The sequence below is a fragment of the Labeo rohita genome, chromosome 2 (genome assembly GCF_022985175.1).
Source record: "Labeo rohita strain BAU-BD-2019 chromosome 2, IGBB_LRoh.1.0, whole genome shotgun sequence".
In the NCBI taxonomy this organism is placed as follows: Eukaryota; Metazoa; Chordata; class Actinopteri; order Cypriniformes; family Cyprinidae; genus Labeo; species Labeo rohita.
This window is the reverse complement of record NC_066870.1, coordinates 29826802-29854649: the sequence shown is the minus strand read 5'-3', so window position 1 is coordinate 29854649 and position 27848 is coordinate 29826802. Positions and strand designations below refer to the sequence as shown.

General features: G+C 36.0%; 2 protein-coding genes across 6 annotated transcripts in view; one reads left to right on the top strand and one right to left on the bottom strand.

Annotated features, from left to right (window-relative positions):
• Positions 1 to 9216, bottom strand: part of gbp2 (guanylate binding protein 2) — a 44211-nt gene extending 34995 nt beyond the window's left edge. The window contains exons 1-9 of one of the 4 annotated variants that reach the window (XM_051124301.1): positions 8616 to 9190; positions 8266 to 8462; positions 4065 to 4192; positions 3731 to 3840; positions 3453 to 3646; positions 2806 to 3048; positions 2402 to 2679; positions 1938 to 2150; positions 119 to 221 (exon numbers count right to left, since the gene is read on the bottom strand). In XM_051124301.1, coding sequence (XP_050980258.1) covers positions 119 to 221; positions 1938 to 2150; positions 2402 to 2679; positions 2806 to 3048; positions 3453 to 3646; positions 3731 to 3840; positions 4065 to 4192; positions 8266 to 8458 — 1462 coding nt within the window. In that variant the 5' untranslated portion in view covers positions 8459 to 8462; positions 8616 to 9190. Of the gene's footprint in view, positions 1 to 118; positions 222 to 1937; positions 2151 to 2401; positions 2680 to 2805; positions 3049 to 3452; positions 3647 to 3730; positions 3841 to 4064; positions 4193 to 8265 lie in introns of all 4 variants that reach the window. The other 3 variants (XM_051124277.1, XM_051124269.1, XM_051124282.1) reach the window with 3 other exon arrangements.
• Positions 9217 to 19879: 10663 nt separating this feature from the next.
• On the top strand, positions 19880 to 26191 carry LOC127155151 (guanylate-binding protein 1). 2 transcript variants are annotated; one of them, XR_007825537.1, is made up of 12 exons: positions 19880 to 20087; positions 20986 to 21182; positions 21282 to 21409; positions 21543 to 21652; positions 21742 to 21941; positions 22407 to 22652; positions 22797 to 22945; positions 23117 to 23248; positions 23398 to 23610; positions 23798 to 23900; positions 24022 to 24491; positions 25184 to 26191. XR_007825537.1 is itself a non-coding variant. In XM_051097193.1 (11 exons), exons 2-11 carry the CDS (start codon positions 20990 to 20992, stop codon positions 24429 to 24431), a joined length of 1884 nt encoding a protein of 627 aa, XP_050953150.1. In that variant the 5' UTR covers positions 19880 to 20087; positions 20986 to 20989; the 3' UTR covers positions 24432 to 26191. The 2 variants fall into 2 exon arrangements, 1 of the variants encoding a protein (XP_050953150.1); XM_051097193.1 differs by having other exon boundaries at positions 24022 to 26191.
• Positions 26192 to 27848: the final 1657 nt, after the last annotated feature.

Genomic DNA, 27848 nt, shown 5'->3' with positions numbered 1-27848 from the left:
CATAAATCACAAAATCTGTTTGTTACTCTTGTATGCTTAAATGTAAGTCATTGTACTGTCTTGTGTATCACTGTGAGCATTGGTTGATAGAAAAGTGTGCAGGTGATTTGAATTGTACCTTCGCTTTCCTGTTCCGCTGCGCTGAGAGATTCGTCAGCTTGTAGAATCATATTTCCAATATCTTCCTTTTCTCTTAAATATATACTTAAAACTTCCTCACTCTGTGGGGAAAAATGCATTTCTAATTAATCAAAATATCAATAGGAGTTTTAGTGTGATTGTAACATATCATACTTCAAAGAAGAGTTTACCCAAATATATCAAAATCTGCATAATTTAATCACCCTCATGGAGTCATGTTATTAATTTTCCCATAAGCAATGTTCATGCTGTTATTTTAAACCTTAAAATGACGGTTCGTGGTTACCATGGCTGTCATTCTCTTACAAAAAAGAAGTTTATTCAAGTGTACTATTAGTATACTTCTTCTAAACTTAAAATAGCAAAGTATACTTTTAGTCTACTTTTATGCACTTCTCAGGAATATACTTAAAATGACATTTAAGTAAACTTGACTTATATTCAGAAAAAGTCTAAATATATTTGAGCAATACTTGTGCTCTTAGAATCCGTGAACACAAGTGAAGAAGAAACTGAAACAACAGATGCTTCCACATCTAACAGGATCATTAGACATAAAACAGAATCAAAACTGTGTAACGTTGTGGAATAAAATGTCGATCAATGAAGAGGTAATAATGACTGTCAAGCTTTGGGGTGTTGATCAACTCCATCTACATTTGATTATATCATTATGAATCCAATTTATATATATATTTTTTTTTACTTTTTGTTCAAAATGATGTTTATTTTATTTTTTTTTTATTTATGAAATTTACTCACATTCAAGTGTTTAAAAAAAAGAATGCATGAAGCTAGAATAAAATGTTTTTGTTTACAAACAGATATCCTGTTCCTTCTTTTGATGTTTTGTATGTTCATATATTCATCTAACAAAACATATACAAATTAATACCTAGATGGGGACATAGTAGTATACTTAAACTATGACGTAAAGTTCACTTAAAGAAAACTTGCAAGTATACTTGCAGTATAAAACTACTAAACTAGTAGTTTACTGAGACTGTACTTCAAAGTGTACTAAAAATGCTACTACAAGCATTTAATTAGTAAACTATCAGTATACATCTAAGTTCACTTTTAGTATAGTTGCAGTACAAGCTAAAAACATTGATGTAAAGTAGTTGTGTACTCAAAGTTTACTACTGTTATACTTGAAGTATACTTAAAAGTATACTCTTATATACTAGAAAGTGGGCCAATTTAGTCCCCAAGAGTATTGAAATAGTACACTTACAAGTATACTACAAGTACACTGATATTTGGATACTTACTACATAAAGTACACTGAAAAATATACTTGAGCTTTACTTAAGTATACTTCATAAAATAAACTTGAAGTATACTACTTTTTGGTAAGGGAAGCTCCAAAAATGAAAACATTTAAACCACCGTTAAATCATTAAAGTACCATATTTGGCCAGATTACTTGTGCACTATATTAAATATCTTCTGAAGCCATATCATATTGAATGTCATCAGATAACTTGGGATATAGCACGAGTCCATTCATGATTTTGTTGGCATTTTTTTTTCAAGTTTAACAGCCCTAATCATTACAAACTGTTGTTTGGATGAAAGGTAGCATGAACATTCTTCGGAAATTTTGTTTAGAGTTTTGTGCTTCAAGGAAAATAACAACAGCACACAGATTTGTGAGTACATTTTTTCATGTTTCCATTTCATGACTGTTATCCCGTCAGCATGTTTATGAGATGTTTATCAGTGCTGCTAGATGCTGTTGTGACCTTTCGGAACACTTAAACGTGAGCAAAGTATGCATGTGTAAACTGTACCATTATTTGTGAACGTGTTCGTGTTCTGTAGTCACTGGTCAGCTGTGCGAGCGTGTCTCTGTACTGTCGGTATCCTCCAGGTTTGAAGTATAAACCATTAGAAATGCTTTTTTCCATCTTATCAAAAACATCACGGCGAACCTCTTCACACTGTATGCGAGATGCTTCAAGATTCTGCTGGCACATATCTTGATATTCATTATGAATCTTCCCCTAAATCATAAGAAAGTGAGAATGAAAATAAAAGAGAGTTCATACTTTAATCATAAAGACAGAATATTATTCATGGATTAAATCTACATTACTTGAATCTGTGCACATATTCACTATGATAAATACAAGTGTAAGGTTCATGGATTTAAATACTTTTAATTAAATGCTTTCAATACACTACACATGCATAAATGCATAATAGGTAAACAATTTTATTATTTTGTTTGGTGTGTATGCAAAAGGTACTGCACCATGAGCTCTTTTTGGTAGATCTGATCATTGTCATTGAAGGACATGGTGATGAAAACTTCAATGGCCTTCTTCTCTGCAATTTTGTGGATGTCAGACAGCTTCTCTGGGTGCATTGGAAGTTCAGCCATGTTGAGCATCTCACTCATGAAGACCTGAAGAGCCTCCTCCACTGCACGGACATTCTGGATCTTAGCCAGAGATAGAACTGCATTCTCCAGACACGGAACATTCCCGCTGCGGATTGCCTCTACGTAAACCTCAGCAAGATTACCCAGAGCTGTCAGGAAACACAACTCCATAGTTCAGTCAACTGTATGTTATTTGTACACAGTCCATTAACCATTGGTTCTCAAAAAGATTTACAAAAGTCTTACAAAAAAAGGGATTTTGTGAAGGCACACACCTGTCCCAGTAACTGTACGGCCTCCGGTAACGGTTTTTGGCTCTGAATTGCTGTAGACATAACTGCAGAAGGTGTTTGCCTGCTCAAGGAACTCTGAATCCAGTTCCTTCTCGGTCAGCTGCTCCATTCTCCTCATGTTTTGTGTACTAGCAGGCCGAGGGAACACAAAGCACTTCCTCACCGCAAAGAAATGCCGCAGACAACGCCGGGGCAGGTTGTACTGCTCAGTCTGATGTGAGGTACCTAAAATAAGATAATTATGTATTCATAATATATACTGAATATATTATGAGTGCCAATTTACTGTATGTAATGGACACTTTTACGTTAAACCTAAAACTGTCAAAACTGTAAAATGAATTTTCATATCCTATTTTAATGTGGGTTAGTTTATACATTTATATTTTTGAACTTGCTGAAACATTGCTTTTTTTTTAAGCAACTTATCTATCAGCATTGGCTCATCTCCATTAGTTTTTGCAAAAATGTCATGTTTTAAAAACTTGTTCAGAGACTTGTTCATTGTTTCTGCAAATATTACTAGTGACTTTAATGTTTTTCAACATAAAGGCATTTATGCCTGTTAGTAAAAGAGTATGTCCTGTGTGTGTGTGAGAGTTTATGTTTATGTCGACTCTTTATTTCACCTGTTTTGAGTTTCAGTGCGCCCTCCAGATACTCGTCTGATGTTATCAGTTTATCTCCCCTTTTCAGTTCCAAAGTAAAATCACGCACAGCCCAGACAAACGATGGAAAAACTCGCATGAAATCTTCCGACTCTTTCTCATCTTGACCCCCTTCAGCTTTCACACGAATGTTCTCCGTTAGCTCTGTAACATAGCTGCATTCAACACTGTTCAGGAGGAATAACGCAAGTGCCATTTATTAATTAATTAATTCATTTATATACGTGTCAGAAGGATACTGCAGCTTTTCCAGTGCCGTGTTGTCGATGACTCCTAAACTGTTGTACACTAGAGTGCTGCTGAGAAGAACTGCCAGACAGAAGATCCATGTGTCATGTTTAGCATCCCCCTGAAATATCGAAAGTATGTGAACACCAGTAAGTGGCCACTTATTTACATTTATTAGCAAAAGGCCTTCCAGTTTAGAACTGATATGTGAAGTCCATTTAATTCTGTGCAGTGAATCTTCTTGTTTGGTGATTAATTAATCGACAGTGAAAGCACAAGGTGATGGCAGATTTTTGCTATATAGAGATAACATTGCTATGGATGCTTTGTGGTTTTTCTCCTCACCTTCTCCACGTCACCAAGTCCTTCTGTGTCCAACAGCACCAGAGTATGTCCTTCTTTTTTGGGGTGAGGGACACACCACATCCAGATGCCTTTAGTCTTTGATTCAATAGTGCTGCCGAGAGCAAAGCCTGAGACAATCACATTATTAAGGTCAATGACAAATAAGGAAGTCCAAAATGACAAACCAGAACTGAAAAAATGCATTCATTTCTGTTTTACTATTTATACATTTCTGTTATACTATTTCTAAGAAAAGCCACTCCATTATATCCTCTCTGTGATGTCATTTTCTCTTTTGATTGTAACGTGCAAACCACAAAAAACAGTTTCCTGCATGTTGGTTACACAACCTGACAAAATTTTTCTTAATATAAATAGCTACTACTTTCTCTATTACTTGCTATTTTTAACATACAATAATAATAATGATGCCAAAACTGCTTAATGATTTCAGCCTTCTAGATGCGAGCTTATTTTTTAATTTGTGCTTTAGCAAATATGCCAGTTACTTTGGACAAACATCAGCATATAGTGATGAAAATGCAGCATCATCATTTTTGGTTACCGATGCCATTATTGAAATGCTTGGTTTTACTCAGTTGGTCATGATTCTGTTAGTGGCAATTTCAGATAATGGGAAATTAAAGAGATAAAGCGAGTAGTTATCACTTGATTATGTAATCTCAGTCACTGCAAGTAAAATAAAACAGGTTTTATTGGGCAATTGTTATGACTGAAGACACAAGTGTGCATGACTGTAAACTTTATATGTAGTAGAGATGCACGATATTGGATTTTTGCCGATATCCGATATGCCGATATTTTTTCATCTCATTTTGGCCGATACCGATACCGATACCGATATATATCATTTTATTTGGAAAGTTAGTTTTTAACAATAACTTATTCGTTAGGATTAAATAAATAGTAATGAGTGGTTTACATTCAATCCCTTCTTTTTCATCAGTAGACTAGCATTATTTATGATCTGAATTTTGTAAATTAAGTTCACTTTTGCTATGTTATAAGCCGAACTTCGGATGCTTTCACTTTCGAATTCGCAATCTGAATACAACATTTCAAAACGAAAACAGAAAAGTAGAACTAAACTGGGTGACTGTGAGGGTGCTTTGCGGGACATGAACAGGACATAATTCATTGCTACAATTTCTTAATTCGTTCCTATGATTTATTAATTTATTAATTTGTAAAATGAGGGAACGAATTAATATGTAGTATTAATGAATTGTTAATTTATTCCCATGAAATATTTTATTTCCCACCCGCAATTTATCACAGTAAGAGATACGAAAACATGGATTAAAAGTGAATGACAAGAAAATAAACCTAAGAAATTAAAGGGTGAGACGGTGAGGATTTGGGAAAATAAAAATATTAAGTTATGTGGCAATTCGTGACCAACTGGCAAAACAGTACACTTTTTTTGCACAAGAATACCAACATGTTTACCTTCTCTGGTTTAACAAGCGGTCTTTTACCCTACTCGAAAACCAAATCCTCCGTCCGCCATCGTTTCCAGAATAGTCGCGTCCTTTTTGCCGTCACCACCTGGCTCGTGCTGACACTACAAATACAAACCAGGCTCTACACCCGAAGCGCTCACAACGAAAACTACTCTTTGCGTGATCAGTGAAATCCTGAATATGCCACGGCTTTGTAACTCTGTAACCCGAGCTGTATGGAGCAGTGCGACCACGTCAAATTTTAACTTGCACATTTAAAAAAAAAAAAAAGTGACAGTTTTGATCATTCTAGAGCCCTGCAATACAAAGGCATTCAACATGGAAAGAAAGTAATAGAAATGTAGTCACTAAGTCCTGTTTAATTATAATTTCTAATTATTTTATACGGTGCACTGCGCTCTGACAGGGCTGCGGGACACGAACATAATTATTTCCTACAACTTGTTAATTCGTTCCTACGTTTTATTAATTTATTAATTTGTAAAATAAGGGAACGAATTAAAAAGTCGTATTAACCAATTCTTAATTTATTGCCACGAAATCTTTTATTTCCCACACGCAGTTTACCCGCATAAATGATCCGACAACATGGATTAAAAGTAAATGACAAGAAAACAAACCTGCGAAATTAAAGGGTGAGACGGTGATGATTTGTGAAAAGAAACTATAAATATTATTAAGTCTGTGGCAATTCGTGACCAACCGGGAAAACAGGACACACAGCCGCTTATGGCTTTAAATGTATTGGCTCGAACTGCATGAATCCAAAAGTATGGTCGCTACTAACATTTGCCTGCTAACCAATTATTTAACTTATAAAGAATGCTTTGTACCTCACTTGTGTCATATTCACGAAAAATGTTTCATATGAGCAACAGTGTGTTTTGCCGTTGCGCCGCCGAAGAAAGAGAATTCACTGACCGCGCGCCGTAATTACTTTTTATTTTAAATGCAGATCATGTCATGTGCAAACACAGCCATTGGGTTTCAAAATACAACAAAGAGCACCATAAAACCATTTAAAATGTGCATTTAGCGATCTAGTGACTGGATATGAAACAGGCAACAGTAAATTATCCCAAATGGAACAACGGCGCGCTTTCTCCTATAGCCGCTGCTGCCACTGCACGTGCTATTGCTATGCATCATTCTGTATGTGTATTCTCAGTTTAAATGCAGCGATACAAAACAGTGAATCTACTCCTCATTCAGTCAAAACTTTGCTTCAAGAATGAGCCACACTGCTGACGTGATCTAATCCCTAGCACACCCTTAGCACATGTGAGTTAACATATTCATTTTATCGGCAAAACATATCGGCATAATTTTTCATATCGGGCCGATGCCGATATTTACATTTGAAGTCATTATCGGCCGATTCCGATATCAGTCCGATAATATCGTGCATCCCTAATATGTAGGATATGTTTATGTGTATTTAGCCTATTGTTTGTGTCTTCATGTGTAAAACATTTTGTAATGACAGAAGATGAGTACACATATAATCAAAATGTATTTTTATAAGCATTTTAGGACAGCTATACCACGTTTACTTTATGCCCTACAAAAAAATTAACTACATTTTAATTTAAAAGAGAAGTCCACTTCCAGAACAACAATTTACAAATAATTTACTCACCCCCTTGTCATCCAAGATGTTCATGTCTTTCTGTCTTCAATCATGAAGAAATTATGGTTTTTGAGGAAAGCATTTCAGCATTTTTCTCCATATAATGGACTTCATTGGTGCCCTGATTTTGAACTTCCAAAAAGTAGTTTAAATGCAGCTTCAAAGGCTCTAAATGTTCCCAGCCGAGGAAGAAGGGTCTTATCTAGCGAAATAATCAGTCATTTTTTTTAAAAAAAATAAAAGCACAAAAGCTCTTGTAGCACAGGCTCTGGGATGCGCGTACACGACACTACAAATCACGTCTAAGTTCATCGTCTGTGTACTCCGGCTCAAAAAGGTAGAGTATGGCGAAAAACTCCATCTCATTTTCTCCTACAACTTCTGAATCGTCTGACAATGTTGTACCTTTTTATTTGTAAACAGCGTTTAACTTACTTGTACTTCCTTAGTCTTTGCGCGTTCGCTTTGTAAACACTGGGTCTGTAGTTCCGCGTGACCTTTTGACGTGATTCAATAGTACGTAGTGTTGTGAACGTGCATCCCAGAGCCTGTGCTACACAAGCTTTGGTGCTTAAGTAAACAAATTTTTTATTTTCCGAAAAAATGACAGATCGTTTCGATAGATAAGACCCTAGTTCCTCAGCTGGGATCATTTAGAGCCCTTTGAAGCTGCATTTAAACTACATTTTGGAAGTTCAAAATCAGGGCACCAATGAAGTCCATTATATGGAGAAAAATCCTGAAATGTTTTCCTCAAAAACCATAATTTCTTCACAACTGAAGACAGAAAGACATGAACATCTTGGATGATAAGGGGGTGAGTACATTTTTTGCAAACTGTTGTTCTGAAAGTGGAATTCTCCTTTAAGGTATCTTTTCAGTAAACACTTTTTTGAGCACAAAATGTGCATCATACACTTTATTAATATTTAAAATGTTACTTTATTATTCATTTAGCCCATACTTCTTGTTTGCATTTATAAAATGATCTCATTTTAATGCAGCTACATATTCAGTTATCATGTCCTCATTATCATAATTAGCTTGCACTGCACATATGAAAAAGACTTTCAGCTGTTTCTCTCACCGGACTGTTGTCCTGCCAGGCGGTTCATAATGTAGGACTTTCCCGTACGGTAGAGTCCCACCACAGACACCACCACCACTGGCTGATTTATCCCATCCAGAATGTCCTTGGCCTCTTTCTTCACATGCAGCTTCCCTTTTTCATCGTTTTCAATGAGACACGCCGGTGCGGACATAAGCCCGCCACACGCCATGACTCTGCAAAAGAAAACAACAACAATGCACAACAAAACCGTTTTCGTAATTTCATAATTACACATAGAAATATAAAAAATAAAGACAAAATGTTATTATAGATAAAATATTGTCTTAGTGAAAAGCACGTGGAGAAAATAAGACGGTTTAGCCCACCGTTAGCAAACTGATGCTGTTTTAAGAAACAGAAAGCATAAACCGTTCCTAAACTGCCCTTGTACTAACACGCAAGTCCGAGGCTCCTCCTGTCTTAAATGTATTATTCTTGTCCCATGAGTCATTAACCAGACACGTTCTCACTGCTGGTGCCGCCTGCCACAAGTGAAAGTGAAAGTAAGTTCGGTAGGGTTCGGTTGAGGCAGCTTCAGGGGCTTCCCAGAAATCACCCGTTTTAACATAACAGCTAAAGGCGCAGTACGCGCCACCAGTCAGACACTGTTAAATAACTTCTGCTTCATTCGCTTTTATAGTACAGGAAAAAAATGTAAAAAGATGGCCATGACAGAATCTAACTCTTTCTCTCCTTCGTCCTGCTCGCTGCAGGGGTCGCCACAGCGGAGTGATCCGCAAAGCCGATCCGGCACGTTTTACGTCGGATGCCCTTCCTGCCGCAACCCAGCCTAACTCGTGCAACCCCGGTTCTGGGACACTAACTCACTCATTCCCACACACACTCACTCAAGACGGACAATTTAGATAGTCCAATTCACCTACTACTGCATACATTTGGATTGTGGGGGAAACCGGCCATGATAGAATCTAACTAAACGGATCATTCCGGTCCTTGATTCTGATTGGTTGAGCCGCATTCGAAACTGATGTACTCTACCTACACCTTTGTTTACGTTTGAGTGTTGCCCAGCAACCACTTTATTGCAACCACAACCGTTTCTGACTCTGAGGAACTACATTGTTTGGTGGAGGAATAATGTTTTTATTAATAGCGTTACACTTTATTTGCTTGGTTTTAGTTTTCTAAAACCTTACTACCTATATGGAATAACCGTTTTATAAGAGCAATAAGCCCCTTGAAGTCGTGGTTTACACTGAATTCATAACAGCTAAAGGGGTTTAACAGCTCTTAGCGGTTATAAATTCACTGTAAACCACGGCTTCAAGGAGCTTTTTGCTTTATTCAGTTTGGATGCTCTCCTGTTCCGGTCTCCATAGAAATCCATGTTAAAATGGGGTAAAAAGATTGACTGAATTCATTAAAATTAAACTTTTAAAAAAGTAACTTGATATCAAAATGTGCACAGGGCTAAGCTGTAGGTTTATTTGACTAGAAACACCAGAGACCGGAAATGTAAAGCATCTTTCCGTCACCTGGAGCATCTGCTGTGTACAAACATCTGTAAGATGTTAGTTTTACATACATTCTAAATAATCTTAAAGACCTTTTCTAAATGTCTATTTGCCCTCTGACAGGAATCAGGTTGCAGGTGAGCAAACAAAGACATCTTACAGATGTAAACACGCACATCAAATAGATGTCTCCGAGATATATGTGAGCTATCAAGGTATGGAGGCGTATTGTTCTCAGTCAACTAGTGTTCCACAGAGGTAAGCTACTTGGTTTCCCCAATCATTGGATGTATTGATGTGTTTTTTCAACCACTTTACCTCACTTGCTCATTAAAAAAAAGCACAACAACAAAGAAACAAAGGAATCATGGGAGTTGTCGTCTTCATCCCCACAGCTGATGCAATCCGACGGGACTCCGCAAGAAATCATGTTCATGGAGGAGCTAAAACACTCTAAAAAGTGCTGGGTTATTTCTGTGAACACATTGTTGGGTTAATTGTGCTGGGTCAAAATTCTGGGTTGTTTGAGGTACTGTAAACACACAGTTGGGTTGATCATGCTGGGTCAAATGGACTCGAGGGGTTAATTCTTTCACCACTGAACACGTGGGTTGGGTTATTTTAACCCAGCCGGTTTGTGTATTTTTCCACTTCATCGAACATTTCATCTTCACTCGTCTCGTCGTCAGGCGGTCACGCTCGAAAAGACTCGTTTCTAGAATTTGTTTTTCATCTAGGGAAAAACACGTTCATTATTTCAAAAAGAAATTGTTAGTAAACCACGTGTTATTTTCTACTGGTCTAAGTTTATCAGAAATATTGATTGGAGGAAAGTCTGGGTATTAACTAATAAATATCTTATTACAAATAAAATTAAAGAAATTTAATTGAAGATACTGCACAAGTTTTACCCTGCTAAGCATTTTTTAAACAGATTTATTGAAGAAATAGATGTAAATTGTTCATTTTGTACATCACACCCAGAAACAGTACCTCATATTTTCTGGCATTGTCAGTATACAAAGAGGCTATGGTGGGAGGTTTCTAGATTTATAAATGACAAAGTGTTGTCCAACTTTTTAATGAACATGTAATATTTGTTTTTTTGAACTATGACAAGAAGCTGGAAAATGAGGCTTACATTATCAATCTCTTGATTATACTTGTTAAGTTTCATATTCATCGCTGTAAATTTAGCAATCAGAAACCTCTTTTTCTGTGGTACTTAAAGAATTAGATATGTATAGAAGTACTATTAAGGAGAGTACAAACAAAAAAGCTATAAAAACTCTGCGTTTGTTATTGTGATTTAGCAAGGCCTGTCATTTTTTTTTCTTTCTTTGTTTTTATTTATTTATTGAATTTAATTTATTTTTGTATGTATTTTATTTTCTTGTATTTTTTTTTATTCATTTTATCTGTCGGTTCTTTATATTATTATGTAGTTCATGTACTTGTGTTCATAATACATGTAAGCACTTGTTATATTTCCTGTGTATACCCTTGGCACTTTTGTACATGTTATTCAAGAATTAATTAAAAAAAAAAAAAAAAAGAAAAGACTCGTTTCTCCCAAGGGGTACAACTCCGACCGGAAACTAACAATGAAATGAATTGTTCTGTGTTTTATAACGTCTACACATACCCCAACCATAAACATAGCCCTTACTATAATAAAAAAAAGTATTATTGTTGTACAGTGTGACAAAAATAACGTTAGATTTATGTGTGTAAATAACGCCGTTTGACATTTTTCAAATAAAGAAACTAGGAAAATGCGAAAAAAAAAAAAAAAGAATAATTTAAGTTGCGCTGTTTAGGGGATAATGAGTGCCGCAACTGACTGCGCTTTCTGTCATATAACACCATTTAGGGCAGGCCTGGGCAAACTCGGTCCTGGAGGACCGGTGTCCCTGCAGAGTTTAACTCCGACCCTGATAAAACTCACCAGTTTGTAGCTTTCTAGTAAACCTGAAGACACTGATTAGCTTGTTCAGGTGAGTTTTATCAGGGTTGGAGCTAAACTCTGCAGGGACACCGGTCCTCCAGGATAGAGTTTGCCCAGTTCTGCCCTAAACGGTGTTGTACGATGGAGAGCGCTGTCAGTTGCAGCACTCATTATCCCCTAAACAGCGTAACTTAAATTAATTTTCGATAATGAGTGCCGCAACTGACGTCGCTTTCTGTCATTTAAAATGCCGCAAATAACACAGTTTGACAATTTTCAAATAAGGAATCTAGTAAATTGCAAAATAAAACAATAAATATTAGGGAAAAAAAAAAAAAATTAAGTTACACCGTTTAGGGAATGAGTGCTGCGACTGATGTAGTTTTCTGTCATTTAAAATTCCGTTAATAACAAGTTTGACAATTTAAAAAAAAAAAAAAGTAAAATGCAAAAGAAAAAAATAAATATATTTAAGTTACGCCATTTAGGGGATAATGAGCGCTGCAACTGGCGTCACTTTCTGTCGTTTAAAATGCCGTAATTAACGCCGTTTGGCAGTTAAAAACAACAACAACAACAACAAAAAAAAAAACTAGTAAAATGCAAAATAAAAAAATAAATACATTTAAGTTACGCTGTTTAGGGCAGGCCTGGGCAGAATTGGTCCTGGAGGGCCGGTGTCCCTGCAGAGTTTAGCTTCAACCCTGATTAAAATTTACCTGAGCAAGCTAATCAGTGTCTTCAGGTTTACTAGAAAGTTACAAACAGGTGAGTTTTATCAGGGTTGGAGCTAAACTCTGCAGGGACACCGGCCCTCCAGGACCGAGTTTGCCCAGGTCTGGTTTAGGGGATAATGAGTGCAGCAACTGACGGCGTTTTCTGCCATTTAAATAACACCATTAAATAACACCATAAAAAACACTGATTGAAATTTTCAAATTAAGAAACTAGTTAAATGCAAAAAAAAAAAAAAAAAAAAAATTAAGTTACGCCGTTTAGGGGATAATGAGCGCTGCAGCTGGCATCACTTTCTGTCATTTAAAATGCCGTAAATAACGCTGCTTGACAGTTTAAAAAAGGGGGGGAAAAAAACTAGTAAAATGCAAAATAAAAAAAATAATAAAAAATTTAAGTTACGCCATTTAGGGTAGGCCTGGGCAGACTCTGTCTTGGAGGCCCAGTGTCCCTGCTGAGTTTAGCTTCAACCCTGATTAAACTCACCTGAACAAGCTAATCAGTGTCTTCAGGTTTACTAGAAAGCTACAAACAGGTGAGTTTTATCAGGGTTGGAGCTAAACTCTGCAGGGACACCGGCCCTCCAGGACGAGTTTGCCCAGGTCTGGTTTAGGGGATAATGAGTGCAGCAACTGACAGGGCTTTCTGACGTTTGACAATAAATTGACATTAAATAATGCCGTTTGACAGTTTCCAAATAATAAAAGTAAAATGCAAAAAAAACAAATAAAGTTCATTTACGCCGTTTAGGGGATCATGAGCGTCACAACTGATGTCGCTTTCTGTCATTTAAAATGCCGTAAATAACGTCATTTGACAATTTAAAAAAAAAAAAAAAAAAAAAAAAAAAAAACCATTTAAGTTACGCCATTTAGGGGATAATGAGCGCTGCAACTGGCGTCACTTTCTGTAGTTTAAAATGCCGTAATTAACGCCGTTTGGCAGTTTAAAAAAAAAAAAAAAAAAAAAAAAAAAACTAGTAAAATGCAAAATAAAAAAATAAATACTTTTAAGTTACGCTGTTTAGGGCAGGCCTGGGCAGAATTGCTCCTGGAGGGCCGGTGTCCCTGCAGAGTTTAGCCTTAACCCTGATTAAACACACCTGAACAAGCTAATCAGTGTCTTCAGGTTTACTAGAAAGTTACAAACAGGTGAGTTTTATCAGGGTTGGAGCTAAACTCTGCATGGACACCGGCCCTCCAGGACCAAGTTTGCCCAGGTCTGGTTTAGGGGATAATGAGTGCAGCAACTGATGGTGTTTTCTGCAGTTAAAAACACAGTAAATAATGCCATTTGACAATTTTCAAGTGAAGAAACTAGTAAAATGCAAAATAAAAAAAATTCTTTTAAATTACGCTGTTTAGGGGATAATGAGTGCTGCAATTGACGGTGCTTTCTGATGTTTAAAATGCTTTAAATAATGCCATTTGTCAATTTTAAAATAAAAAATCTAGTCATATGGAAAATAAATTAAAAAAAAAAAAAATTAATTTAAAAAATCTGTAGTCAATTTCTCGTGGGATTGCTGTCTTGGATGGGTGGTGGTGGATAACGTTGGGTGGTGAGTGCTGTCCCATCACACCATATCTATGGGAATGAGCCAAGGCATCAGGTGGTGTGACTCTCTCACTCCCCCAACGTTCACCTGAAGCACTCTTACCATAGTGAGACGCTGCTCAATATTCTCGCACTGTCAGTGAGAGATCAGTAGTGAGGCATCGCTCGGTGGGTGACGGATGGTGTCAAAGACAGCTTCTCATGAGATTGTTGATTACAAAAATAGCCCTGGCTTGCGCCTCATAGGGCTTGCAATGCCCTATAAGTGTAAGGGCCCACTCCACAAACATGCAACTTTTTACTTTACAAGATGTTAAATGATAGAGTGGAGTCGTGTAAATTACTTACGGATTATTTTGATGTTTTTATTAGCTGTTTGAACGCTCAATCTGACGGCACCCATTCACTGCAGAGGATCCATTGGAGGGCAAGTGATATAATGTTAAATTTCTACAAATCTGTTGTGTTGAAGAGACAAGCTCATCTACAGTCTGGACAGCTTGCAAGGTGAGTAAATTTTCAGTTTTTTTTATATCAATCAGCTATAATCACATTCAAATACACAGGCCAGATTTGTAACACCTGTCATTCCTACACATTGGCCAGATGTTCATGGAATGGCTAATTCAATTATGCTGTCAACTTCCAAGAAGGATTTACACATTTTTCCACCCTTTCCACTAGGGATGTGGGACGAGATCTCGCGAGATCTTGTGACTATCTTATATATGCAAAACATTTTGCAGTGTTTACATTAGAGCTGCACTGTTAATCCTTAAAATATCGAGGTGTCAATTCAAACACCCACGCGATCATATTCCTGAATGAGGAGTGTCAGTGGAGCGTGAGAAGCAGGTTTTGTCGCTGCCCATATTAATGAATCAGAGGGTCGGGGTAAATGTGAACGCAGAAAGAGCAGCACAAACCACATTTTCAACCACATTATAATCATTATTTCTGTGTTACAGACATTTAAATAATAGAAGCACTGGGATAAATGTTCATAGTTTGGGTATAAACACTTATTGTCTACAGTAGCGATCAAAACGAAAGTACTTTAACACGTGTATGTATTGTAACGCTGATCCTCTTCCGCCAGGAGGTGGCGACAACTGCCCGTTTAAAACATGTCATTGAATCATTCATTCAGGAGATTTCAATGGTCAAAGAAGTTTTAATCAAGTGAGACACTGACTCCTTTACTGAATGTTTTTTTTTTATGTTTAAATGAATATATGTTTTTAGCAAAGACTTAAGCAATGAACAGTTTGTCAGAACAACTAGTAAATTATTATTTTGTTTAGTTTTCTAATCTTTTTTTCTCCAGAATCGTGAGAGAATTATGGTCTCCAATTCATTAAAAACAACTAGGATTCTCAATTTATTCAGAATCATGAAGCTCTTGTTTAAATGTTGTTTATTACTGCATATAATTTATTAAAATGGAAGTTTAATTTCATAAAGTTCAAAATGCACCTTCATTTTTTTTTTTTTGCATTTTGTCTTTTTCAGTTAAATAAAAGACTATTTTCCCTATATATTTCATCATTGAGGATTTCTTAAGAAAAGTTTAAAAGTCTCGTCTCGTTCTCGTGAACCCAGTCTCGTGTCTCGTCTCGTCTCGTGGGATAAGTGTCTCGTCACACCCCTACTTTCCACAGAATACTGTAGATTTTAAATTGGCATGCTTTAAATATGATGCAAGATCACTAACTAAATTTGCAAATATTTGCATACATTTGCATCAGAAAAATCTGTAGTGGAAAGGAATTGTGGGCTCCAAAATCTTCGAAATACTTCAAAAATTCTCTGGAAATAGTACTTTTAGACAGATTTAGACTTATGAGATATACACAACCAATCAAAACTTTTTAAACAGTAAGATTTGTAATGTTTTTAAAGAAGTCTCTTCTGCTTACAAAGCTTGCATTTATTTTATCCCAATTACAGCAAAACAGTTACATTTTGAAATATTTTTAATATTTGATATAACTGTTTTAGATTTGTATATTTTAAAAATCTGATTATTCCTTTGATCAAAGCTAAATTTTCAGCATTACTCCAGTCTTCAGTGTCACATGATCCTTTAGAAATCATTCCAATATGCTGATTTGCTGTTCAAGAAACATTTATTATTATTATTATTATTATTATCAATATTTAAAACTGTGTACTTCTTTTTTTTTTTTTTTTTTTTTTTTTTTTTTTTTTTTTTCTTTTTTTTTTTTTTTTTTTTTCCAGGATTCTTTGAATCAAAACATCCAATGATCAGCATTTATCTGAAATAAAAAGCTTTTATAGCTTTATACACTATACCATTAAAAAGCTTGGAGTCAGTATTTTTTTTAGGGGAAGAAATAATGGGAATTAATTATTTTCTTTAACAAGGATGCTTTAAATTAATCAAAAGTGATGATAAAGACATTTGTAATGTTACAAAAGTTTTCTGTTTCAGATAAATGCTGTTCTTCTGAACTTTCTATTCAGCTGTTTTTAACAATAATAATAATAATAATAATAATATAATAATAATGATAATAATAATAAATGTTTTTTGAGCAGCAAATCAGAATATTACAATGCTTTCTGAAGGATCATGTGACTGGAGTAATGATGCTAAAAATGTAGCTTTGAAATCACAAGAATGAATTGCATTTTAAAATGTATTCAAATAGAAAACAGTAATTTTAAATGGTAAAAATATTTCAGAATTTTACTGGGGATTCATTTGCATTAATACCATTATAGTTTTTATTTATTTTTATTACAATTTCATCATTTAAAGGAATGAAGAAATTTTCATGTGAAAGTGTTTCACTGTGTTGTTTTGATTATGAGATAAGTTTCACAGTTTGCACTGTATTATTCTTATGGTTTAGATGCTAAAGGGGAGAGTGCTTTCAAAGTCCTGCCCATTCTGGAGGAAGGGTCCTCAGAACCACAACCACAGAATTCTGGAAGCCATTCATTGACATACAAACCTTAAATATATATATATATATATATATATAATTTTTAGAAATGCAAACTGATTTCCCACTGACACACTACAGCAAAAAATATAAATCACTGACTTAAAACAATTGTTTAGCTGGTGAAAATGCTAGTGTTCCAGTCATTTTGGCCACCACTGTATGAAGTGTTCAGATGTAAAAGACTAAAAATGTGCAGTTTGAAATTTTCTTCTAAAATGAGAATTTTCTCAGTCCTAAGTGTCTTCAAGACTAAGTGTCGTATATTTAACAGGTGGGGACCAGCATGGTGGATTTGTGCCTTGGGGACGAGACAACGACATCCAAGACCTTCACCTTTGTTACGGGCTGTGCCACTGAAGCAGACCCGTTGCCTGGGAATTTCTCCAGCTTGCAGTATATTATATTGATGGACATAAGTCTTCATGTGTGAATTTAAGGCCAACATTTTTTTCTGGCCACTTGTAACACGTTTTAAATTGTCATATGTATTGTCTGGTGGACACTTTGTTTGGCTTAGTTTTAATAGCACAATGTTTGGAACGATTCTCATGTGGTAATAATACATTTTTGAGTGTTCTGCTGCTGCAATGTTGACAAAGAATCGGAATCTACAGTGCCTAGTTTACACAGTTCTGTGTTTTAAATTAACTGATCTACTAAAGTTGTTGTTTTATGTGTCTGTAATGGTTGGATAAAATGTGTGAGAGCTGCACCCATTTGAAAATTGTTTTAAAAAGAAATAAAACTGATGAAAATTGATGTTTACAGTTGCTTTTTTGTGTTTTTCTAACTGTATTGCAGAAAAGCAATGATTTTACATTCTTTTGTGATTATTTATTATTATTGCCTTGCTATCTTTATATTTACCAATAAGACAACAAATAACCCAATGATTAGGTTATGTTTAACCCAGCAACACCGTTAACCTGACCCACTGGTTGGGTCAAATAAACAACCCAGTGTTCTGGGTCAAATGGTTAAACCCAGCACTTGGGTCAAAACAACCCAACGTGTGTTCTGTTCTATAGTTACCCAGCGGCTGGGTTAAGGTTGGGTTATTCTTTAACCCAGCACTTTTTAGAGTGTATACTAAAGTTTTATTAAGGTCACTGTAGTATGAAACGATGGGACTGAAAGTCGTGGAAGCAAAACAAGGTCGCTTGAACGATTGCTAATGAAGGACAAGTGCAACACACAGCTCAAATATAGTGGAGCTTTTATTATGCCACAGTCGACCACTTCTGCTTTTTCCGGTCATGTGTATATAGGAAAAAGCAGAGCTGTTTTATCATACTAGATGCATTCGAGTGTGTTAAAAAGTTCTGTTATATTGCTACTCTATGCGTTCGTCACATGTCTAATGAAATGCATAACATATTAAAGTGTCTTTGGGGTTTCCATGTTTTCTACAAAATAAAACTGGAAAATCGAGGGCATATGACATCAGTGGCAAGCGACACATTGACACAGCCGTTACACTAGTTAAATTTGCGTATTTCTCTGGATTTAAACAATTTGAAACATTTGGGATAATCTAAGTACACATCAGCAAAACATATAGGCTCACACTGTTCTGGTGGTTTTTGGATATTTTACATATTGTGTAAAATATCTTGCATATTGTGCCTTTAATAAGGTTGTTTCCTCATGGGGACTAAAAAATGCCCCTTCAAGGCCAAGGATTTTGGATATTATCATCTTTGTGGGGACAAATTTTGAGTGATTTGCAAAACGCAAATTGATTTTCTGCCATTAGAAGGCTCTTTTGGAATGGCAGAAATATAAATGTATAACGGGGTGCCCAACAGTGTTGCCAAGTCCGCGTTTTTTCCGTGGAATTGGGCTGCTTTAACACTGTTGCCGCAGGTTGTTTTTCATGTCCCAGGTTGAAGTGACTCAATAATGTAATATTTAGCCCCTGGAATGCTAATTTGACTATGGGAACCCCACCAAAAAACGTATATTTTACCCACCTGAATGCATTTTTTAATAGGGACCCCCCTCAAAACACGACTGGGCTACAATTGGGCGGATTTTGTTGTGACCTGGCAAGCCTGGTGCCCAAACTCATGGCCTATGTCCTGCAGAGTTTAGCTCCGACTTGCCTCAACACCCCTTCCAGAAACTAACAATGAAATTAAATTTTCTACCTTTTAGATCGTGTTTAGTAACGTCTATGCCAACCCTGCGCCAACCCTAAACCTAGCCCTTACTATAACACAAAAACAGTATTATTGTTTTACAGTGTGACAAAAATTACGCTAGATTGATGTCTGCATGCCCAGTAGCTACCATCTAGCCTTATCCTTTCTAGTAAGAGCTTAATTAGCTGGTTCAGGTGTGTTTAATTAAGGTTGGAGTTAAACTCTGCAGGACAGCGACCCTCCAGGACTAAGTTTGTGCACCCCTGATCTACAAGGAAAGTCTACTAATGACTTACCAAAGGAAGTCTATGAGCCAGGGCTCAATTTCAAGTATAGGTCAGTACAGGAAAGTAATGGGCGTTACAAGATAGGGGCGTTTTTAGACCATGTTACCTGATTGGCTGACGTCATAGTGACGTAGGTTTAGGGGTGGGGTCAGGTAAGGGGGATCATTTTCATTGCATGATTTAGAAACACCCAGCAGTTTAAAAATACCTACAAAGTCAGATACGCCCACTTTTGCTCTACAGAGACTTTAGTCTCCTCAATTTAGCCCCTGCTCACAAGTAACGTAATGACAGAATGAGTACACATATAAACACAATACATAAACATCTTAACAAATGTTAAATAAAGTAGTGTAATTCATAAAATACTACATTTGGTAGTGCATAAGTTCGGCAAAATGTTAGAATTAATTCTATCTCTATGAAATCAATAAACGACCACCAACATCACATCAAAAACATACGGAGGAGGACTAGACCTCCTATCTTCTGCAACAGCTCACCGTGTTCACGAAGTCAATTCTGCAGCATCATGCTTTCCCGGAAAGCACCTCATTTTACGGACTTTCTGGGAGGGCACTTTTGAGACGGTGGCTGTGCTGACCACCACAACCTTTCATTAGGCTATTCATACACGAGCTTCAGTCAGAACCATCCGCGACGAAAGGCAAGCAGAGGTAAGATCTATTTTTCTCTTTATAGACATTAGAAATAAAATAGGAAATAAAAAAATACAGTCTAATGTAGTAGGCTATTTCAAATATTTGTAATTACCTTATATATTTCAGGATTGCTTTTCATAATATTTAAGTGAAATACGAAATCCACTGAAATCAGTCAAATCTATACATATGAAACGTAAAGTAAAGCGTTTGCTGTGGGGTTCAGATACCAAAACATACAGCACATTCTTTTTAGTTTATATTTGGTATTTCAAACCAAATTCTAATGAAAACTATATAAAGAGATGTAATAAATTATACTGTAGCGAGGGGGCAGCACAATGCTGCTTAAATAGCTGCTCCACATATTCTCCAGTTATTCCACTGTAGAGGAATAACACTGCTTTAGATAGAGCTGAAATGCAAATTAGTGATGGGAAGGGCTTTCATAAAAAAGGGGGTTTCAGTTCAGACTGATGCTACTGATAGAGTTGTTGTTTGTCAGCATGAAGTGAATCTGAAAACACTTTCACTTTCGATTCCTGCATTATGGATAGGCCAGTGACAGTGCATTTTTTCCAGTCCATACTATGCATTGCACAACATAAGAAGTTAATAGGCAGATGTGTTGAGCTGTGTCTCTTTAATTGCATGTAGGTGCAGTGGTTTACGAAGGGCTAAAAATGTGAAAAATTAGATTTTTCCTTTAATTACAGCAGCAAATTAGGAGACATCCTGCGTGGACTTGCCTCTAATGAATAATAAAGAAAATGACTAAGAGTTTTAATCCCACAATGCAGCCCAGGCTAGCTGCAGTTTATCACAGCTATGCTGAAATTCAGACATACCGTCTCAATGTATAGCACACTGTACTGCAAGTCTGTTTAATTTTGTGTGTATGGTTTTTACTTAGGATCATGTCTTGTAGTAAGTACATGTCAGCTCCGGTGTGTCTCATTGAAAACGATGAAAATGGAAAGCTGCATGTGAGAAAAGAGGCCAAAGACATTCTGGATGGAATCGGTGAGCCGGTGGTGGTGGTGTCTGTGGTGGGACTCTACCGTACGGGGAAGTCTTACCTTATGAACCGCCTGGCAGGAAAACAGTCAGGTGAGAGAAAATGCTATCTCAAGTCTTTCAGTATGTGTTGATATGATGAGAACGCAGAATCTGAATGTGTATATCCATCAACATCCGCGATTGTCTCAGGCTTTGCTCTTGGCAACACTGTTGAGTCAAAGACCAAAGGCATCTGGATGTGGTGTGTCCCTCACCCAAATAAAGAAGGACACACTCTTGTGCTGCTGGACACAGAGGGACTTGGTGACGTACAGAAGGTGAGCACAGTCACTAACTTCTACTAATAATTTCCTAGTCTCAGTTTGCCATTAGTCCATTGGAAGGAACAGTATTAAGTTGTATGGTGTTCTGAATGAAGTTGCCTTGATCTGAAGACGCTGTGTGTTTCAGGGAGACTCAAAGAATGATGGCTGGATCTTCTGTCTGGCAGTTCTGCTCAGCAGCACATTGGTGTACAACAGCCGCGGCACCATCGATAACAATGCAGTTGAAAATCTGCAGTATCCTTTAACCTGCCTCATAACCCACGCACTTCCTCTTTTACATATACAAACATGCACTTTACAAGATGCTTCTTAATGCAATGCAGCTACGTTGCTGAGCTCACTGAGCAGATCAAGATCAAGTCTGCAGAAGCAGTAGATGAGGAGGAAGAGGAAGATTCTGAGTATGTGAGGTTTTTCCCATCATTCATTTGGGTTGTGAGAGATTTCAACTTGGATTTGGAAATTGATGGGAAGAAAGTGACTGAGGATGATTACCTTGAATATGCCCTCCAGCTCAAGAAAGGTATTTAAGACAGAAGTACATTTACACATTTGGCAGTAGCTTTACATTGCATTCAAAGTATACAGTATAAGTTTTAGCAATTCTTGATTACCTTGGGAATAAAACACATGATACTGGCATTGTTAGCACCAATCTCTATTTGAGCTACAGGAAGATTTAAAAAATGACTTGTCCACTGCATGATTCATTTCTTTTCTGGGGTAGAATTTGAGTTTAAAAACATTGTCAAAATAAACAGGTTCACAGACCTATGATACCCATTCAGTGAGTTCTTTGAAATAAACCACTGATCCCATCAATGTAGACTACATATTAAATCTGCATGATCGCTATTTTATTACTGGACCACATATTTGTCTGCACTCACAGCCTATATTAATGTTTGTGAAAATGAACAATGCCTGAAAATGGAAATGAGGTATGTTGACTGACTCAGTTTTTTTTAACTGAATAATCTCTTTTTAGGTGTGAGTAAGAAAGTTAGTGACTACAATCTGCCCCGTCAATGTATCAAGCATTATTTCCCTAGCCGGAAGTGTTTTGTGTTCCCGCTTCCTGTTAACTCTCAGGAAGACATGACACGCCTGGAGAGCTTACAAGACCAGGATCTCGCACAACAATTTCTGGAGGTCACGAGACATTTCTGTGACCACATGTTTGTCAACAGTGCTGTGAAAACACTGAAAGGAGGACACATAGTTACTGGCCAAAGTGAGTGCTTTACCAAATGAAAAGTTTCATTCATTCAAATGTTTAAACATATTTCAGATACAGCTTTGCTAACTGAACATTTATTTGTGGTTTGGATATACTATGAAGCATTTACTGTTCTCCTAACTGTTTGTGTGTTGTCAGTGTTTGGGCGTCTGGTTGAAATTTATGTAGACACAATCAGCAGTGGTGAAGTGCCCTGTCTGGACAATGCAGTGGTTGTTCTGGCAAGTCAAGAAAACCAGGCAGCCATTCAAAAAGCTTTGAAAGTATATCAAAGAGGAATGGAAGAGGTGAGGCATGCACATTCTGACTGAGTTCAGTCACCAAACTTCCAGAACACCAAACTTTGTATATAGCTGAATTTTGAATATGTCTCTAAAATCAGAACCACCAAGTTTGGCTTGAACATCTCAATAAATGCACAAACACCCTTCAAGTAAACACACACTATGTTTTTACAGGTGAAGAATATGTTACCAATCAGTATTGAAAAATTGACCTGCGAGCACCAGAAATTCAGCAGTCTGGCCACTTCTGAGTTCATGAAACGCTCATTCAAAGATGAAAAAATGGAATTCTTGAAAAAACTGGAGGTAAGTTATAAATTTAGAAGACCCACTCATACTTATACACTCATGCATGTGTACTAGCAAATATGTAACTGGGAAATTAATGACATTGAAATGAATGGGAATACTAGCTTTCGTATAATAGATCTCGTAATAGATCTATGTGTTTACAGGAAGCTGTATATAACTTCTACGTAGACTTAATGGAAGAGAATGAGATGGCATCAGAGAGAAAGTGCAGAGAGCTGCTGAAGGATCTGCTCTCTGATATGAATAAACAGCTGCAGGATGGAGAGTACAGTCAGTCTGGAGGATATGAACTCTACTGCAGAGACAGAGATGCTATCGTTGAACAGTACCGCAGAGAACCCAACAAAGGTGTAAGGGTAAGGACACTTTCAGTGTTTATTTGACTCACGTGCATCTACACTATAGGGCTCTCTTTTTATCTGGCATTAACGTGTTTTATATCTGCTGAGTATGTAGATTTTATTTACATCAGGTTACACTTTATTTCAAGAGGAAGTCCAGCATGACTTAAGAAACACTGGTCTAAGATTTGTTTGTGTGCAGGCTGAGGCTGTGCTGGAAGAGTTTCTGAAAGAACGGGAACCTGAAGCAAAAGGCATCCTCTGCATGGATAATAAACTCACCGAAAGTGAGAAACAAATCAAAAGTAAGTTATTTTCGTTTTTTGAAGCACAGGATGTAAATACCTTAAAAAATTAAATCTCAGTTTCTTAGGGTTGAGGTAAATTTATAATTTCATATTCTTTCTATGTTGACTGAATGTTCAGTGGGGAAAGAGAATGAAGCTCTGCTGGAACAGAAGTATAAAGAGGAAGAGGAGAAACGAATTAAGTCTGAACAAATGATGGAGACGGAGAAAGCACGGAATGAGGACAAGCTAAAACAGTTAAAGGAGAAGTTCGAAAAGGAGCTGGAGCAGCAGCAGCAGGAGATGGACAGAGCCATTGAGAGCAAACTGAAAGAGCAGGAGGAGATGCTAAAGAAAGGCTTTATGGATCAAGCGGAAAACCTTAAGGAAGAAATAAATAAGTTAAATAATGAAAAGAAACGCCTACATGGTGGTGACATTTTTAAGGACTATGTGATGCCATTTCTTTGCCCTCTTGTAGAAATGGTTCCCAACTTCTTCATGCAGAGATCCATGATGAAAAGTCTGGCCAAGGGATTGAGACGTTAAAAACCTGATACAAAACACAATCCATGACTGACAGCTTTTAAAGACTTACTAAAGCATGAGGTAAAGAATCCTGAACATAAGCACCCTTGAAAATGCTCAGTGTAATTTCTACACCATTAACGGCACCCATATGATTTGCAAAATGGCAGGCACTTGTTTTCTAATTCATAGTCCATCATTTGGACAAACAGGTAGTCCCAGCTCAAACTTACAAAATAGTAGTAGGTTAGGTTGTGTTAGGTTGCTGAAACAGACTGCAATTCCATATTGTGACATTTGTGGTGTAGAAATCACACACTACATTTACAAAAGGCATTCACTGGAATTGGTACTTTAAATCCTAAACATGCCTGTCTGACACTGACTGGACAAAAACATGTAGTCCTACCCCAAACTCATTCCACTGGTTGAGTGAAATGAGTGATGTCAAAAGGGTTTTGACAGGTTAAACTTAGGTTTAAACTAAGAAAGGAATCTGTGACTCTGAACAAGATTTGCTTAATGGCACTTATTGATGAAGTGCCCATAGAATAGATCATTCAGTGTTGCTCACAGTCATTTATAGGTTGTCACCTACTAGAAAGAAAAGGAAACATTTCCTATATTAATACAAACGTACACCTTTTGTAAGGGTATCCTTCACATGTTCACAGTGTAATTTGGTGCACAAAACATATAGATATATTGTGATATAATATAACATTACAGTATTTGACAATAAAATTGTACATCTCTTATCTTTTTTCTCACAGACAACATAAAGTCTCAGCACTTTTGATGAATGCCTACACCATTAATTTTGTCATTTTATCTGAATATCAACATTTGTAAGATTTAGTTGATCAAAAGAGTTTTGAGGTTAACTGATATAATTTTGCCTAATTGTGTTTGGAAAATAGTGATATATGACATTGCGTTATGGTGAATATCAAGGTTTTTGTGTGTATTTGATAAAGGATTTGTGGAGTAAAAGTTATAGTGTTTTTGTTTTTGGAAGCAAAAATATCAATTTAGACCTTTATAGACGCAATAAATGTAATACTTACTGTAATTAATGGAGTTATTATTTATTATTCTCATGAATTAGATGTACACTTAAGACATCATTAACCATAAACCAATAAACATCCTATCTCTCAACTGATAGTGAATGTGTGAAATGTGATGTGTGAAAAGATGTGATCCATTTTTAGTGTCTGAAGTTATAAACTATTTGTTTAAATGGCACCTAAGTGCTTAAAAGTAGTCAAACTGGTAGAATTTCTTGGTGCCAGCACAAAAACTTCTGCAGACATGAGGATATATGATGGCAGTGTATTGGGAACTATAAAAAAAAGCTGTATTTACTCTAGACCAGTGGTTCTCAACCTTTTTTGGGCCAGCGCCCCCCTACCCATTATCCAGGTCCCTCACCGCCCCCCCATCAAATAAATCATTGTCAAATTGTCCTCACTGAATATTAAAGTTGATTATTTTTATTTTGTGTTTATAATGAGGACTGTTATTATATTTACAGTAATTCAAATGTTTGGGGTCATTATGATTTTTAGGAAATTACTTTATTTCAAGGATGCATTGAATTGATTAAAAAAGACAGTGAAGTACTTTTTTATGGTAAATTATTTTAAAATAAGTGTAATAACATTAATATTTAAACAGAGTTTTTAAGCATGTTGGTGGTTTTCATTGCTACAGCTTCAGTGTTGTTGAGATGTGGATATATCTTGTTGCCTGAAATTTAAAAAGACTAAATAAAAATGACATAGTGGACATTGTTATTTTGGTGAGTAAATACCACATTTACTCATGCAAATTGAAGAAATGTATACCCTACTTTACTATATTTCATAGATTTTGTGAGAATATTTCAAAGTTTACTTAAAAAACTAAGTACAACTCTAATTCTAGAAAAGTTGGGACATCTTGTAAAATGATAAAATCTGTGATTTGTTCATTCTATTTAACTTTTATTTAATTGACAAAAATACAAAGAAAAGATTTCCAAAGTTTTCACTTACCAACTTAAATGTATTTTGTAAATATAAGCATATTTATTTATAAAATATTTATTTATTTATTTATTTGAAGTATGCATCCCACTCCAAAAAAGTTGGGACAGAGACAAAATAAAAGTGAAAAGGTTATAGAATAACCAAATAAACTGCTTTGAAACACAGCAAGCAGGTGAATTGGTAAAAGGTGAGGGTGTCATGTTTGGGTATAAATGGAGCTTCTCAGTCTTCACAAGCAAAGCTGGATCATGGCTCAAAATTTGTTTATATTAACAAAATAAAACTAAAGTTGGTCAGTGAAAACATTGGATTTTTTAAGTCAATTATATAAAGGCTAAAGAGAACAGATTACATATTCTTAATTTTATGGCATTTCACAATATGCCCCAACTTTTAATTGGCGTTGTAGAAAGATGGGAAACATATGCTCCTCATTTTCAAAATAGTGACTATTTTAATGCTGTCCTGATTTTTATATTTGTTATAGTCAATTAAATTTCAAATCTTGCTTTTTTGTCAGTGTGTTGTGTCAGCTATAATAATAATAATAATAAGAAGAAATGTTTCTTAAACAACAATCAGCATAATTTCTGAAAGATCTGAAAGCTGTAGTAATATACTGTATCTTAGCATGAGAAGAAAACACATTTTAAAATATATTTTTTATAGTTTTTAAAAACAAACAAATGCAAACTTTATGAACCCATTAACAAATCATACTGACCTTTTTTAATGGTAGTGTATATTATAGGCTATATTTTAAAGCATGTATCTTAACCCCCAAAACAAAAAATGCAACTTATTCTCACTCTCGTCACATATTGATGCTTGGTCAGAAACCTCACTTTTTGATGCGCAGGGTACCCCTTCACTGTAATTTTTTGACGTGCAGTGTCCTACATTTCTTTAAAAATTAAACCTTTAACGTCAACATGCAGGCTCGAAAGGCATTGGGAATTTTATCGTCATGATTAAATTATATATTGGGTAATAATTTTGCCGTGGTGCAGTGGTTTACAATGGTTTCAAAAGAAATGTTTATTATATTTCACAGAAAACTGCAATCACCACACTCATATAGGAGTACAGGAGTATAGGTTTTTTCCATCTGATTACAAGCAAAAACAAAAGTGAAAACACCCATTTTCTATGCCATTAGCAGCACCCATGGGATTTGCATAATGGCAGGGGCGTTGTCCCGTGCACAGTCCATCTTTTGGACAAAAAAGTAATCCCACTTCAAATTTACACAATTGGTCAAACCAATGTTGAGTCACTGAAACAGACTGTAATTCCATTTTGTGCCATTTGTGATGGAGAAATTGCACACCTTGTTCACAAAAAAGTATTCACACAAATAATATTGCAAAATGTTTTTACAATATAAAATAATGTTTTTTATTTT